This window comes from Astyanax mexicanus, chromosome 22, assembly GCF_023375975.1.
Source record: "Astyanax mexicanus isolate ESR-SI-001 chromosome 22, AstMex3_surface, whole genome shotgun sequence".
In the NCBI taxonomy this organism is placed as follows: domain Eukaryota; kingdom Metazoa; phylum Chordata; class Actinopteri; order Characiformes; family Acestrorhamphidae; genus Astyanax; species Astyanax mexicanus.
Window position 1 is genome coordinate 8,576,268 of NC_064429.1, and position 17,196 is coordinate 8,593,463.

Here is a 17,196-nt window from a genome sequence, read left to right on the forward strand (position 1 = left end):
AATAAATGAAGTAAAGTTTACTAAAAGAAAGGATTGATTCAGTAAAAATAAATGAAGTAAAGTTTACTAAAAGAAAGTAAGTTCACTTATTTACTCAGTGTAACATTTTTTTCTGAAATTAAATTTACTTAAAAAATGCAAATGCAGAAAGTTGGTAAACTTTAAATAAATTTTACTCCTCATTTTTTTAAGGGTGTGGGATGTGCATGTAAAGCCTCCTGACAAAGTCAGGTGTAGCCAGACACCGCCGGTCACAATCATTACATTCACTGTGCTGTGCTGTCCACTGTGGGTGGTAATGCCTTTTATTATATATTTCTGATTACTGTAGAATACTGAAGTTTGTCAGTATTCCGTTTACATAAATTTGTGGAACCAGATTACGGAAAACCCTGAGTTTACATAAGACTGAAGATGAAAATAGTAAAACAAATATGGGGTAAAACCCAAACTTCACACTACAACTCTTTTAACACATCGATGGTTTTAACAATTTTTACGAATTTTAAGCGAGCCGTCAACCATGCGCCACGTAGCTTGTTAAAATTGAAAACTGCTTAAAATAGCATAAAAACTGTAACATGCAATACAATGTAGACCAAAGAAGTTGTTTTCATTGAGTTGGTCACCCAATGTGTGGGACAAGAGAAAACGGCCATTTTTTGAGGTGGTCAGGTATTCAGTCTTTTGAATAATATCTAAGGAGCTTATTTTTCCACCATATTTTACATTTTGTCTTATAACAAGTACATTTATTCACAAAAAATAGTCATTTAGCTATTTTGGATATGTACATTCGAAATTTAAGCTGTGGAACAGGAAATGTACCAAAATCCTGGAATGTCCCTTATACATGTTTATGTAGGTTATATAGACTTTATATACCACTATAATTTATTATATTCTAATTTTTTTGTTGCAGGGGTTATCAGGCATGTGGGGGATGCGCTAAAAGACCACGCCTCCAAATCCAGGGGCAAAATCTGCACCATCGGCATCGCTCCCTGGGGTATAGTGGAGAACCAGGAGGACCTTGTGGGCAAAGATGTATGTATACAATATATTTTATTATATATCTATATAAATATTATCCATGTACTGCAGACTCATATTGCACTTTAAAGACATATAGACACATAAATGCCACGTAAGAGGATTACAAACACTTGTTGTTCTCTGTTAAATATTGATTTCCTGTGCAGGAAATGTGTAAAGCTGATGATTAGCATAAGCTTCCTGTTTTTAAAACATATACAGTAAGCACATATAGCGTCTGTGTGCTGCTGAGCAGATTCGCTTTGAGGAGATTTAAAGATCTTACGGAAATGTTTTTAATGTATTCTCCACATGCATTAAGTATGATACAAAATGTAGTGAATAATTTAACAGAGCCGCAGTGTGTCAGCTTAGTAACACAGGCTCAGTTAAGAAACACGCTTCACTTCACTTATCTCTTATTAATGACTGCCCTCTTCTGTGTGCTCGCTCTGCCGCTCTATCTCTTTATCTTTATCTGTCTCTTTTTCTTTTTTAGTAAAGTGAACTGTTGTACAATTATGAAGAAAAATATCGCTATTAACAAATTCTGCAAACTGCACCTTTAATCTCCACTTACAACCAATCAGACTTCTCCTTTAATTTCTACTCAGAACCAATCAGACTGCACCTTTAATCATCACTCATAACCAATCAGACCCCTCCTTAAATCATAACAAAGGAATGCACCTTTAATCGTCACTCATAACCAATCAGACTTCTTCTTTAGTCTCCACTTATAACCAATCAGACCCCACCTTTAATCATCACTCATAACCAATCAGACCCCACCTTTAATCATCACTCATAACCAATCAGACTGCACCTTTAATCATCACTCATAACCAATCAGACTGCACCTTTAATCATCACTCATAACCAATCAAACTGCACCTTTAATCTCCACTTATAACCAATCAGACTTGTCCTTTAATCTCCACTCATAACCAATCAGACTGCACCTTTAATCATCACTCATAACCAATCAGACTGTACATTTAATTGTTACTCATAACTAATCAAACTTCTACTTTAATCTCCACTCATAACCAATCAGATTGCACCATTAATTACCAGTCACATCCAATCATAACATCACACCACCATTCAGACTGCACCTTTAGTCACCACTCATAACCAATCAGACTACTCCTTTAATCATCACTCATAACCAATCAGACTGCACCTTTAATCTCCACTCATAACCAATCAGATTGCACCTTTAATTACCAGTCACATCCAATCATAACATCACACCACCAATCAGACTTCTCCCTTAATCATAACTCATAACAAATCAGACCATACCTTTATTCATCACTCATAACCAATCAGACTGCACCTTTAATCACCCCTCATAACAAAGGAATGCACCTTTAATCGTCACTTATAACCAATCAGACTTTACCTTTAATCTCCACTCATAACCAACCAGACTGCACCTTTAATTACCAGTCACATCCAATCATAACATCACACCACCATTTAGACTGCACCTTTAATCGTCACTCATAACCAATCAGACTGCACCTTTAATCATCACTCATAACCAATCAGACTGCACCTTTAATCATCACTCATAACCAATCAGACTGCACCTTTAATCGTCACTCATAATCAATCAGACTGCACCTTTAATCGTCACTCATAACCAATCAGACTGCACCTTTAATCATCACTCATAACCAATCAGACTGCACCTTTAATCATCACTCATAACCAATCAGACTGCACCTTTAATCATCACTCATAACCAATCAGACTGCACCTTTAATCATCACTCATAACCAATCAGACTGCACCTTTAATCATCACTCATAACCAATCAGACTGCACCTTTAATCATCACTCATAACCAATCAGACTGCACCTTTAATCATCACTCATAATCAATCAGACTGCACCTTTAATCATCACTCATAACCAATCAGACTGCACCTTTAATTGTCACTCATAACCAATCAGACTTCTCCTTTACTCATTACTCATAACCAATCAGACTGTACCTTTAATTGTTACTCATAACCAATCAAACTTCTACTTTAATCTCCACTCATAACCAAGCAGACTGCAGCTTTAACTGTAACTCAAAGACTTCACCGTTTGTTTGTTTGTTCAAGCTGCATGACCAGGATTCGAACCGGCGATGTCAAGATCATAGTACACTGATAAAAATGAGTAAAATTTCACAACTTTCTGCATTTGCTTTTTTTAAGTAAGTTTTTTTTATTTATCTGAAATTAAATTTACTTAAAAAAAGCAAATGCAGAAAAAGTTGCAAAACTTTCTTTAAGTAAATTTTACTCATCATTTTTTTTCAGTGTAGGCATTACTATCAATCAGAATTAAAAATGGCACCTTTAATTGTCACCTCAATACTGCAGACTGAGCCTTTAATAATGAATTAAATTGACTCTATTGTTCTGTGTGTGTTTTTTGTGGCAGGTGGTCCGGCCGTACCAGACCATGTCCAATCCGCTGAGTAAACTGACGGTTCTGAACAGCCTGCACTCCCACTTCATCCTGGCAGATAACGGCACCACCGGCAAGTACGGCGCCGAGGTCAAGCTCCGCCGGCAGCTGGAGAAGCACATCTCCCTGCAGAAGATCAACACCCGTGAGTTTCATCACCTGCTCACCTGTGGCTCAGTCAGACTGCAGTGCATGCTGGTCCGAGTGCAGTAATTAACCTGCGCTTCAGGCTTTCTCGTAGATCAGCCAGCAGAAAGCTTCCTTAACCCAGAGCAAATATTTTCTGTTGGGAAAACAGAAACTGCTAATTGAGTTCTGGGTCTTCTGGGTCTTTTATTGATCGTATAATCGTTATACACTCATTGTAAAAAAAAGAAATAGTTGCACCCAGAAGGAAGAGCTGAAAAGATGTGCAATTTGGAGGGAAGATAAAGAGGTTACCATAAACATTTAGCCTAATATATCAACCACCTGGAATACTATAGTACTATATATAATACTATACTATAATAATACCGTAGAAATGACCTCGGATACTCTAGCAAACCAAACACCTTAACTACCAATAAGCAAAACATGTTCACCCCCTGTGATCAAAATCTTACAGCACTTCATGCTTCCCTCTGCTACTGACAACTTTTTTTTTTTTTTTTTCATTTTTCAGTAGGACTTGGCACACTGCCCACACTGCCAAAAGTAGTGATTTTATATATTTTTGGATACAATCCGGGTTAGCACCCGAACATCCCTTTCAGACAGCTTCCTCTTACAGCGTCCACAGTTAATCCTGTTGGATGTGGTTGGTCCTTCTTGGTGGTATGGATGCTGACATTACCCTGGATACCGTGGCTCTTGATGCGTCACAAAGACTTGCTGTCTTGGTCACAGATGCTCCAGCAAGACGTGCACCAACAATTTGTCCTCTTTTGAACTCTGGTATGTCACCCATAATGTTGTGTGCATTGTGTACAATATTTTGAGCAGAACTGTGCTCTTACCCTGCTAATTGAACCTTCACACTCTGCTCTTACTGGTGCAATGTGCAATTAAAAAAGATTGAACACCAGGCTGCTCCAATTTAGCCATGATGAAACCTCCCACACTAAAATGAAGACAGGTGTTTTAGTTTTATTGTCCAACCCCTGTATTTGGATGGTAGAAAATGCTGTGTTTGCAGTATGTAGACATGATATCCACACTGAGGATACCCAGCATTGACACCACGTCTCCATCTCCACTGATCTTCACCACTAACCCACTAATCCCTGCACGCCTAGTTCATGCTGAATGGATCAAACCCAGTTTAACCCCTTCTCTCCCAGACCTCCATGTCTCTGCTGTCAGTTGGAGAGAATCTGCAAGTGGTCAACAGGAAGCTGACCAACTTGCCCCACCCAACTCTTCCTACTTCCCTCTTCCCCCCCACCATCTCCAGTCATGTGACCTGTGGACTTCCCTTTGTCATCCTATGCCTGGGGTCATAGAGGGGGCTGGGAAGGCAAAGGGACGTCCAGTCGTCATCAGCAGCATCAGCAGCGTCCATGAGACCTCCCAACAGTGTCCCTCGAACCGCTTCCCCTTCCATTAAATCAAATGAACCTCTGGTGTCCAAACATTTTTACCTGTCTGGCAAAAATGTGGTGGTGGACAAGCCAATTACACAAGTACAAGCAACTGTACACCAATGAACCAAAGCATTATGGGCTAGAATGCTTCTGGTTCTACATGTGCTTTCAATACAGCTCTGGTTCATTGTGGCGTGGACTCTACTAGAACATTAACAGATCAGTGATAAGTGCAGGACATCCTAACAGAGCCTCAAACAGACATTTTTCAGCAAGATAATGCTCACTCATATACAGCAAGGCTTTTCCAGGAATGATTTAAACAGACCTGCAGCAACTTGTTCCATCATTTCAGAGTCCAGCTCCAGTGCTTGCATGTCCCATAAATCTGCACAATGCCTACAAAGACCTTTCATGATAACTGAAATGAACCCTTAGACACCCTACAGATGGATTTTATATCCAAAAGCACACCTTGTGTTCTCAGCTTAATTACTCAGGAATTCCTTCACACATAAACATAATTCATATATGGTTAGAAAGGGCAGAATTTACTCTTTCTACATGGTGATGACATCCCAGTGCGAACAAGAAATCTATTGGGAAATCCTTCAAAGTTCCTCGTTTTATTCTTCCATTATAACTCTATTTATTTGCTCGGAACACGTAATCAGTTGTATTTACGTTCACTCTCTGGTCTCTGAGTAAAATCACATGGCGTCATCATTGCCACTGATTCCTCAAAGTGTTGAAAAAAGGGGACTTTCGCCAAAATATATCTTGGGTGTGAATATATTTAAAGTCTATACGTGCAAAATTAAGTAAAAAAAAAAAAAAAACAGGCGTTTGTTAAAATTTTGACCAAAACATGATCAGTTTCAGAAAAATTTAGAAGAGCATCTCTGAATCACAACACATTCAACCTTGAGGAGGATGATGAGCTACAGCAGCTACAGCTGAGAACTGGTAAATTCATAAGGTAAATTCGCTGCTGAAATAAAGTTATGATTAGAATAGCACTGCTTAAGTAAATTCATGAGGTAAATTTGCTGCTGAGGTATATTTATGATTAAAATAGCACTTCTTCAGTAAAAACATTAGGTAAATGTGCTGCTGAAGTAAATGTATAGTTAAAATAACACGTCATAGGTAAAGTTGTGAGGTAAAAGTCGCTGCTGAGGTATATTTATGATTAGAATAGCACTTCTTCAGCAAATTTATTTGGTAAATTTGATGCCAAGGTAAATGTATAATTAGAATAGTACTTCTTAAGTAAATTCATGAGGTAAAATTACGTGCTGAGGTTAAATTTATGATTAGAATAGCACTTCTTCAGTAAATACATTAGATAAATTTGATGCCGAGGTAAATGTATAATTAGAATAATACTTCTTAATTAAATTCATGAGGTAAAATTTGCTGCTGAGGTAAATTTATGATTAAAATAGCACTCCTTAAATAAAAGTCACGAGGCAAATTTGCAGCTGATGTAAAATTATTATTAGAATAGCACTTCATAGGTAAAGTCATGAGGTAAAATTAGCTTCTGAGGTAAAAATTAATGATTAGTATAGCGCTGTGTAGGTGAATACATTAGGTACATTTGCTGCTGAGATAAAGTTATGATTAGAATAGCACTTCTTAAGTAAATTCATTAGGTTGTTCTTACTGCTAAGGCAAATTTATGATAACAATAGCACTGCTTAGGTAAATGTATTATCAAAATAGCACTGCTTAGGTAAATGCATCATTAAAATAGCACTGCTGAGCTAAATGTATGATTAGAATAGCACTGCTGAGATATCGAGACAGCACAGTACTATATACGTGAGCCAGATTGACACATATATATTAGCACAGTGTGAGGAAATGTTCTTCTTGTGACCTCCAGATGTGTGCGGATGTGAATCCTGGTGTATCCGTGGTGATGAAATGCTGCTGGTGGAGGCTTTAGGCTGAGCTCATCTCCTGATTTGATTACCTTTTCCTCTCCAGCTGAAGGAGAAGGACGTCCATATCACTCTGAGTTTGACCTCACGCCCGAGTCTATACACGTGTGCTCACTGTCCCACGCTCTCATCTGAGTGTGCTCACTGGTGCACATGCGTGTGTGTGAGTTCATTGCATTGATGGCTTAAAAGTGGAGGCCAAGTATGGTGTAAATGCTTGTCTTGTCTTGTCGTATTTTGTCATGCTGTACTGAGGTTTAAATTTCATACAGCCATTGTGTTGCAATACATTAATCAATATTTAATCTAAATAAACACATTATTACACATATAGAGGAATATTTATATGTAAATAATTATTTTATCCTCAATTTACAAGACCAAATACCCAACCCACTCATTAGGACTCCGTTCCTCCTATCACTCGGAGGAAAGGGCAGCGTTCTGATACATCAGCTCACAGATGCAGCCTTGTGCTGATCCACATCACCCTAGGAGTGATGAGTGGAAAGAGAGAGCGCCATCTACTGTATGTACCAGTGGCGGATGCTGGTCTTTCAAGGAGGGGAAGCTCAATTTCGGCCTACATCTTAACATACGTAGTTTTATTTATACAAAAATTCTACTCTCCCTGAGATGTTTTTTTTGTAAATAAAAGGCATTATTTTCAAGTTTTCATTACACAACAAAAAGGTACCCATTCTTTACATTGAACAATTACATAAAAAAGACGCTATGACATGAATAAACATAAAATGATCAGTAAAAAAACATTACACAAAATCTTTAAATTTATTTCCTTTTTGGACGGTTTTAATTTCCTTAAATAATCCCTTTATTATTTTAAATTATTTAAATCATTTTTAATAATAACACAATACTTACTACTGGCCCCTGTTCATTTATGTCCTGAGGTAGTTTCATCAAGAGGAATGGACAACAGTACATTTTATTTATTACAGCACTTCCAGTCAGCCCGCTCACTTTATCACACCAGAACAGCAGAAAATACCTGTTACTTTCCCCACCTTTTACACCAAATTAATCTGAGCAGTTGATCTGCCCTGCTGTTTAACTCTAAGTTTTTCTTCGTAAGGAAGACTATCAAACGGATTTTTACACTAAAAGATCGCTGATTCGCTCATTCCGCTGTCAATCAAAAAGGGAATCCACCTCAGACAGATCATCCAATCATCACGCAGAAGCTGAGCGTCCGGGCCGGCCGAGGCCAGCCCACTGCCCCATAGACCCCCAGAGACGCTGAGCGTCCGATGGGCGGGACAAAGCCCAGCATTTATCCAATGACTCGTCTCGTTTGGCCGCGCGCTTTGCTCCGCTATTGAAGTCTGTGCACTGTTTAAAGCAGCGCTGTGAAGCTGCGGGAATGAGTGAGAGGAAAGCCGCGGCGTTACCAGTGATAAGAAGCTGATTCTGAACTAAGTTCAGCGCGTTGTAGCGCATATTTAATCAGTGACATGTACACACAACAGTATATATTTAATCACTTATTTTTTACATTTTAGGGGAAGCTGAGCTTCCCTTGCAGTCTTAGAGCAATCGCCACCCAGAGAGAGAGCAAGGAGGCCAACTGTGCTCTCTCAGGACTCTGGCAGCTGATGGCAAGCTGCATGAACAGGATTCAAACCGGCGATCTCCGATCTCCTGATCATAGTGGCAGCGCTTAGCCAACTGGAGGAATATTAATTAATTAATTGTACAAGATTTTTAAAACATAATTTAGGCGTTTTATTAAACTGAATTATTAATTCATTTTTTTGTTTGTTTATTAGGGATGCACAATGATATCGGAATTATATAAATATCTGCCATTTATTCTTTTTTTTTATAATCATATGGGAAAAATGTATAAACGATTTATAAACGATACACTGGACAAGCTATTTAAAATTCAATTATTTAATTCATTTAAGCATTTTTTTATATTTGTATTTATTAGTTTTAAACTTATACCACAGTGTCTAGTTTTGCTATATGTTATAAATCTTATTAGTAATATTAATATCGCATCTGCCCAGTAATTTCCACATATAGGTGCATCTAAAAAAAAATTAGGACATGGTTAAAAGTGACTTTATTTCAGTAATTCAGTTCAAACTGTGAAACTCATTATTATTATATAGATCTATTTTAAGCGTTTATTATGATTATAATATGGCTTATAGGGGCAATGAAAACCCAAACATCAGAATCTCAGAAAATAAGAATATTATATAAATGAGTCCATCTGTGCCAAGTCCTGCTGGAAAATGAAAAAACAGCAAGTCTTTGTGATGCATCAAGAGCCACGGTATCCAGGGTAATGTCAGCATACCACCAAGAAGCACCAACCACATCCAACAGGATTAACTGTGGACGCTGTAAGAGGAAGCTGTCTGAAAGGGATGTTCGGGTGCTAACCCGGATTGTATTAAAAAAACATAAAACCACTACTTTTGGCAGTGTGGGCAGTGTGCCAAGTCCTGCTGGGAAATGAAATCTGCATCTCCATAAAATTTATCATCAGCAGAGGGAAGCTGTAAGATATGAAGTGCTGTAAGATTTTGTGGGAAAACAAAACTGCACTGACTTTAGACTTGATAATAAAACACAGTGGATCAACACCAGCAGATGACAGACATGACTCTCCAAACCACCACTGATCATCAGCAAATTTTGATTTATTTCTGTGTAGTCTGTATATAAATCTAGTATAAATCTTTCTAGTATAAGTCTTATTAATGTGAAACATATTCAGAATATTGTTGGAGATGAGTCACAGATCCAGTGTTTCTGCTTTTTGCTTCACTGGATTTATGAAGAACATTCAGCTTTATGATTTTAATATCATCACAGAGGTTAATAACTTGTAAACTTGTAATGAAAAAACAAAAAGCTGGGTTGTAACGTCGAGAAGAGGGGTGAAAAGAGCACAGGATTAATCACTAGTATTTTATGGATATCAACAGGCAGGGGTCATAAACCTACAAGCTGTCTGAAATAAAATGCATTAAACCATTAAAATACGATTATAATACAATGGAGCTGTCCGTGGTGCTGAAGCGGGTTTGAAACTCACGTTTACAGACTGCAGATTCACACTGATGAGTGGAAACCCAGACGCAGCAGGGGTCTACACCATACACTGTGTGTTATGACACATTTCTTATATATCCATTAATAAACTATTCTTATAAACTAATCTTCTATTTTTTACTGAATCAATCCTTTCTTTTAGTAAACTTTACTTCATTTATTTTTACTGAATCAATCCTTTCTTTTAGTAAACTTTACTTCATTTATTTTTACTGAATCAATCCTTTCTTTTAGTAAACTTTACTTCATTTATTTTTACTGAATCAATCCTTTCTTTTAGTGAACTTTACTTCATTTATTTTTACTGAATCAATCCTTTCTTTTAGTAAACTTTACTTCATTTATTTTTACTGAATCAATCCTTTCTTTTAGTAAACTTTACTTCATTTATTTTTACTGAATCAATCCTTTCTTTTATTAAACTTTACTTCATTTATTTTTACTGAATCAATCCTTTCTTTTAGTAAACTTTACTTCCTTTATTTTTACTGAATCAATCCTTTCTTTTAGTAAACTTTACTTCATTTATTTTTACTGAATCAATCCTTTCTTTTAGTAAACTTTACTTCATTTATTTTTACTGAATCAATCCTTTCTTTTAGTAAACTTTACTTCATTTATTTTTACTGAATCAATCCTTTCTTTTATTAAACTTTACTTCATTTATTTTTACTGAATCAATCCTTTCTTTTAGTAAACTTTACTTCACTTCTGCATACGATATTACCTAATTACAATTACTTCATTTATACAATATTACTCAAATAATTTATTATACATAATATATTATAATTCCTGAAATTTAAATATTTTTAGTTAAAACACACATTCAAATATTTATATAATCTCAAAGATTTATTTTGTAAACAGACCAAGTCTCAACACATGTAGTATACTAAAGTATACTAAATAAAATAGAATAAAATAGAAAAAATAAAAATATTAAAATTTCAGGAATTATAATATATTATGTATAATAAATTATTTGAGTAATATTGTATAAATGAAGTAATTGTAATTAGGTAATATTGTATGCAGAAATTAAGTCAAGTTTATTAAAAGAAAGGATTGATTTAGTAAAAATAAATGAAGTAAAGTTTACTAAAAGAAAGAATTGACTGAAGTTCAGTTCACTTATTTACTCTATTTAACTTTATTTAAGTCTTGAATCTAAGTTGAAGTTATCTAAATTTATCTGAAATTACTTAAAAAAAAAGCAAATACATTAAGTTGTTTACTTAAAAGTAAATTTTACACATCATTTTTGTTTTGGTCAGTGTAGAAAAACAGAATTTTTATAAAACACATGAGAAATAATAATAATAATAATAAAAAAATGTAGGATAGTGCGTGTCTTAAGGAAGTACGTATGGATGGGTAGCAAAACTGAGCAGAACACCTTTTCTATAGTGTAAAGATCCCTTGTGTCCCCTGTATTTTTCACAGTGAACAGCCCAGACTACTGTTGGAAATATCAGTGACCCACATCAGGTTGGTCCGGGCTTGGATTCAGCTGACCCGGCCGGCTGGACTCCGAGTCCTCGTGCGATACTCGTGAGATACTCGTGAGATACTCGTGCGACAGTGCCGCTAGCGTCACGCCCGGCTCTGCTGCCAGCAGTCTGCCTGCCTTCCTAGCCTAGAAACCTGCTTTAGCGCTGGGCGAGCTAACTGGGACTCGGTGCACTGGTGGCATCTGCTGCTCCTGTGCTTTTGACAGGTTATTTCTGGACATGGTTTCCTGCTGCTGCCTCCTTTGAACGTCTCCTCAGTGGGTCTCTTCATATTAGCATAATCCCGCTGTATCATGCGGTTCTGGCCACACGGGCCGAGCATTCTGGGTCCTTCTCTCTCTCTCGCTCTCTCTCTCTCTCTCACTCTCTCTCTCTCTCTTATTCTCTCTTTTATTCTCTCTCTCTTTTCCTTCCAACAAACAATTCAGGATCTTCTTGTTGTGTGTGATATAAATACCTGGCAACCCCTTATTCAAGCCTGCCTATATATCAGTGGTGTGTAGTGAGGCCCCTCTAAACCTTCAGAGAAGGGGTGACAATAAATGCATGTAAATAATTACATCATTTTTTAATCAGGAAACATATATTATAGTTATTGTAAATGTAAGAATTTATTTTATAACTAAAATAAAAAACAGCAATTAATTTAAAGTATTAGTCTGTGTTTTTTATTTAGTTGCTACAGGACTCTTATCTGACTGACAGCGGTTTTAACCAATCAAAGCTTTTTAAAACGGCTTCTGCTCAGGTGTGACTGCGTGACCCTTCTCCTGGTTTTGAGAAGGGTGTAGTAATGAATCTATTAGCAAAGCCGAAGCAAGTCTAACCAATCAGATTCATGATTTTCACTCTGGGGGCGGGGCCATGGCTGTGTAACCCCTTCTCAGCGCTGTGTTGAAGGTGTTACACGTTTTTTAGTCATAAACGGAGCTCATGCTGGATTAGTTCAATAGTTAGTGAACTATCACGGAATTGTGACTGTAAGTCAGACAGATATTGTGTCATATTATATTAAAAGCCTTTTTAAAGGCTATCCTTCAATGTGAAACTAAATCACAGTAATATGCAGCCTGACTGGTGAGTTTTTGTGTGTGTACTTAATGTTTTGGCTGCTCTGGTGTACTGTCGTCACATAAATGAGTGATATTTGTTAAACGGATGTACTTGTAGGAAAATTGAGCATTTATTGTTGGGTCTATTTTATATGTTTGTGGTTTGTATCTGTTGTATTTGTGGGCTGTTGATGTGTATTAGGTGAATATAACTCAATAAGTCAAGAGAGAGAATATGTAGTTATTGTAATATTTATTTATGTGTCTTTCAGCCGGTGGCGGGGTGGGGGGGGGGGGGTATGGGGGGGTGGTTGCAGAAGGGGTACACACTATATTCACTGTATGCCACTGCTATACAGAGACTTTAAAAATCTATATGGTGACACTTTTTACAGTTTATAGAGTTCCTATGCAACCATTGTAACCATTAATGACACATTTATAAGCAATAAGTAATGCACTTATAAAGCAGCTTTAATTTTTTTTTTAAATATTTATGACTAGCACTCTAGACTTGGAGCTGTTTTTGTGACATTTGTGGCATGTCTGTTGAATCATTTAGTTTGATCTTACTTCTTTATTATCCACTCACTAATCCTTATAATATTATTTTATTTTGCTAAAGTCTTCTTAATATGTTATGAATGCAAAATGCGTTAAAACTATAGTTTAATGGCTTTAAAATCATTTAGACCCAGCAATCCACGGTAATCTTGTGGTGAGAATGTGATCTGGTTTTGATCTGACCAAGCTATCAAATATACTTCTTTTTTAATTAAGCTAAACTGCTGATGAGGCTCAGTTTAACAAACATATGCTGTCTTTGCTGCTACGTGCTGTTTACACACACTGTAAAACATTTTAAGTTGGTTAAACTCAGCAACATAAGTTCCCCTGCTGCCTTAAAAAGCTGAGTTAACTCAACTTGATGAAAACATTTGTATGAACTCAAGATGTTAAGTTAAACAAGTTGCTCAAATACTCATTACTTATTGTTTCAACTTGATGCACTGAGTTAAAACAACTCAAGTGTTTAATTTGTCCTTTTTTTAAAAATGTTCTGTTTAGTCAAATAAACTAACAATTCAGCTTTATTTTAACACACACTTTCAAGTCAGTAAAACTTCAGTAATATTCACACAACTTATAATTTTAAGTTAACCATAAGTATTAGCAACATTTTTAACATTATTATTTAACAGCCAATACTGACAGTATATTGCTGGGGCAGAATAAGAGTAAACTCAGTAAAGAGTGAACTCTGCAGCTCAAAGCCAGCATACTGTGATCACTACAAACACAACAAAGTTAATGTGCTCTTACAGCCTACAACACTGAGACCTGCCAATCAACACATATATTATATTACTGCACGCCCAGGATCAGGTAGCTTTGTACAACAGACAACACAAAGATGGTAAGTAAGGGAGAGACCACACCCAATATGCAAATATTGGCCTGGCAATCAACGTATATATAATAATTAGTGCACGCCCAGAATAAGGTAGCTTTGGGCAACAGACAACACAAAGATGGTAAGTAAGGGAGCGGCTACACCCAATATGCAGATATATGGTACCAGGAACCAATAGGAAAGCTGCATGAACCAACACTGTAGAAAGAGCTAAAAGTTGGTTGAAATCACATTTTTTCATTGGCTTTCCGGTTGAAAACAATTGAGTTGTTCAGGCCGGTGAGTTCACTCAACTTAATAACATTAGTTCTTCTGACTAAAACACAGAATTACTTTTTGGAGTGTTGGTGACTCACGCAGCTGAAAGTAATCCCCTTTAGTTTTTTGCTCCTTGTTATTATTAACTGCGATGCGTCGGTGTTTAGCCCAATGTGCCCACGGTTTTAAAGTTGTAAAAAGTACTCCAGTCTTTTCTAACTCTACCTCTCTGCATTTTCAAATCTTCACACTTTCATTTTTTTTTCAACCAATAACTTAAAAACGTAAGTTGAATAAACTTGGGTAAATTTGAATAACTCACAGGAAGTTAAGACAATATGTTATTTTAAGTTATTTTTATGTAAAACGAAGGAACTTGAGTTCAATATACTAAACTTGTCATGGCAATTGGAATTGAAAAGAACAAATAAGTTCACATAACTTAATGTGGCTGTAATGTTTTACAGTGCACTAAGAGCGTGGTATGTTTAGCATTCACTGCTCACATCTGCGCTGCACATCTGATTGAAAACACTGTTTAATAAAAGCACAGAAGCAAATGTTCAGTGTTCTGTGTTAAAGCAGCTTCACACTGCACATATATACAGATATACACATTGGAACACAGAACCTTCTCGTTATATATTTACTTTCTTACTTCTTCGCCAGACAGCTCTGACCAATCAGAGGAGACAATGTGCTTGCGTGGTTTATTGGTTCGCATTTTGGTGCGTTTAGTTTAAGTTTATACCTGTGTGAAACCAAACCAAACCAAACCAAACTGATACTTTTTCCCCCTTTACTGTAAATGTTAACATGCTGCGTTTAATGAAACCATGCAAACATATATATATATATATATATATATATATATATATATATATATATATATATATATATATATACATACATAGTGTGGTATTAGTTTAAGCAGATTGTGTTTGTTTGTCTATTGTTGTGACGTAGATGAAGATCAGAACACATTTAATGACCAATTTATGCAGAAATCCAAGTATAATCCCAAAGGGTTCACATACTTTTATTGCAACTGAACATCAGTTCCGTTTAAATCACGCATTTCATTTTAGTAAACTCTAACCCTTCAGAGAAGGGGTGACAATAAATAATTGTAAATAATTACATCATTTTTTAATCAGGAAACATATATTATAGTTATTGTAAATGTAAGAATTTATTTTATAAATTTACTAAAATAAAAAAACAGCAATTAATTTAAAGCCTTAGTCTGTATTTTTTAGTTGCTACAGGACTCTTATCTGACTGACAGCGGTTTTAACCAATCAAAGCTTTTTAAAACGGCTTCAGACCCGACGCAATCAGACCCGACAATATGAAAATCAAAGGGACAAATTGGATATTGGAAAAAAAGGAAGTATAAGATGATGCAAACTGCTGAATACAGGACTAAAATACTTTTATATTGTTGGTAATATTGCAAGCAATTCCCGACTATAATAACATAACAATAATAATAATAATAATAATAATGGGTGAAGCAGTGAATTAAATTTACATTTAAACTACGCCGCTTAGTCTGCCCTGACTCTTCCATTCAGTCTGATGATGGAAAATAGGAAAACAAATGTAAAGGATGTTTTCTGTCTATAAAATAAATAAAATTAGACTATTGAAAAACACAGGTAACTGTCCAAGTGTGAAATGAGTTCTGCTCATATTATCTGCAGTGATGCTCGTTATTGTCCGTGCTGAACTCGCGATGCTTTATTGCAGTCGTTATTCCTCAGTGACGAGCTGCTGTTCAATATTTCCCATATATCTGTCTGTCCATATATTCCGCATATATCTGTCACACTCTCTCTCTCTTTCTCTCTTTCTCTCTCTCTCTCTTTCTCTCAATGTGCTCAGAGCTAATTATTTAGAAGAACATCACTTGCTCTGTCAGCCTTCCTTCCCTCTATTTCTCAACAGTACACTCTCCACTCTTTCCAGGAATATTTTTTATAACTTCCAGCCTGTGGTATGTGGAGAAACCACATAGAGCTTCTCTTTATGCACACTGAAAAAAATGCTGCGTAAAATTTACTTAAAAAAAAACTTTCGCAACTTTCTGCATTCGCTTTTTTTAAAGTAAATTTAATTTCAGATAAATTTAAGTAACTTCAACTCGGTTTCAAGATTTAAATGTTACACAGAGTAAATAAGTGAACTGAAATTCAGTCAATCCTTTCTTTTAGTAAACTTTACTTCATTTATTTTTACTGAATCAATCCTTTCTTTCAGTGAACTTTACTTCCTTTATTTTTACTGAATCAATCCTTTCTTTTAGTAAACTTTACTTCATTTATTTTTACTGAATCAATCCTTTCTTTTAGTAAACTTTACTTCATTTATTTTTACTGAATCAATCCTTTCTTTTAGTAAACTTTACTTCATTTATTTTTACTGAATCAATCCTTTCTTTTAGTAAACTTTACTTCATTTATTTTTACTGAATCAATCCTTTCTTTCAGTGAACTTTACTTCCTTTATTTTTACTGAATCAATCCTTTCTTTTAGTAAACTTTACTTCATTTATTTTTACTGAATCAATCCTTTCTTTTAGTAAACTTTACTTCATTTATTTTTACTGAATCAATCCTTTCTTTTAGTAAACTTTACTTCATTTATTTTTACTGAATCAATCCTTTCTTTTAGTAAACTTTACTTCATTTATTTTTACTGAATCAATCCTTTCTTTTAGTAAATTTTATTTAATTTGCTCTATGTAACATTTAAAGCAGCACTAGGTAGGATTTCCTTGATTTTTGATCTTTTTAAAGAAGTGAAATTACAGCTTGAAACTCACTGCAGCGCTGCATTGAG

At 35.7% G+C, this 17,196-nt stretch overlaps 1 protein-coding gene across 6 annotated transcripts in view; it reads left to right on the plus strand.

Annotated features, from left to right (window-relative positions):
• The window catches only part of trpm3 (transient receptor potential cation channel, subfamily M, member 3), a 303,529-nt gene that overhangs the window by 178,894 nt on the left and 107,439 nt on the right, over positions 1 to 17,196 (plus strand). For all 6 annotated transcript variants that reach the window (XM_049470204.1, XM_049470200.1, XM_049470199.1 and 3 more), the window contains exons 5-6: positions 923 to 1,047; positions 3,481 to 3,652. In XM_049470204.1, coding sequence (XP_049326161.1) covers positions 923 to 1,047; positions 3,481 to 3,652 — 297 coding nt within the window. The remainder of the gene's footprint in view (positions 1 to 922; positions 1,048 to 3,480; positions 3,653 to 17,196) is intronic.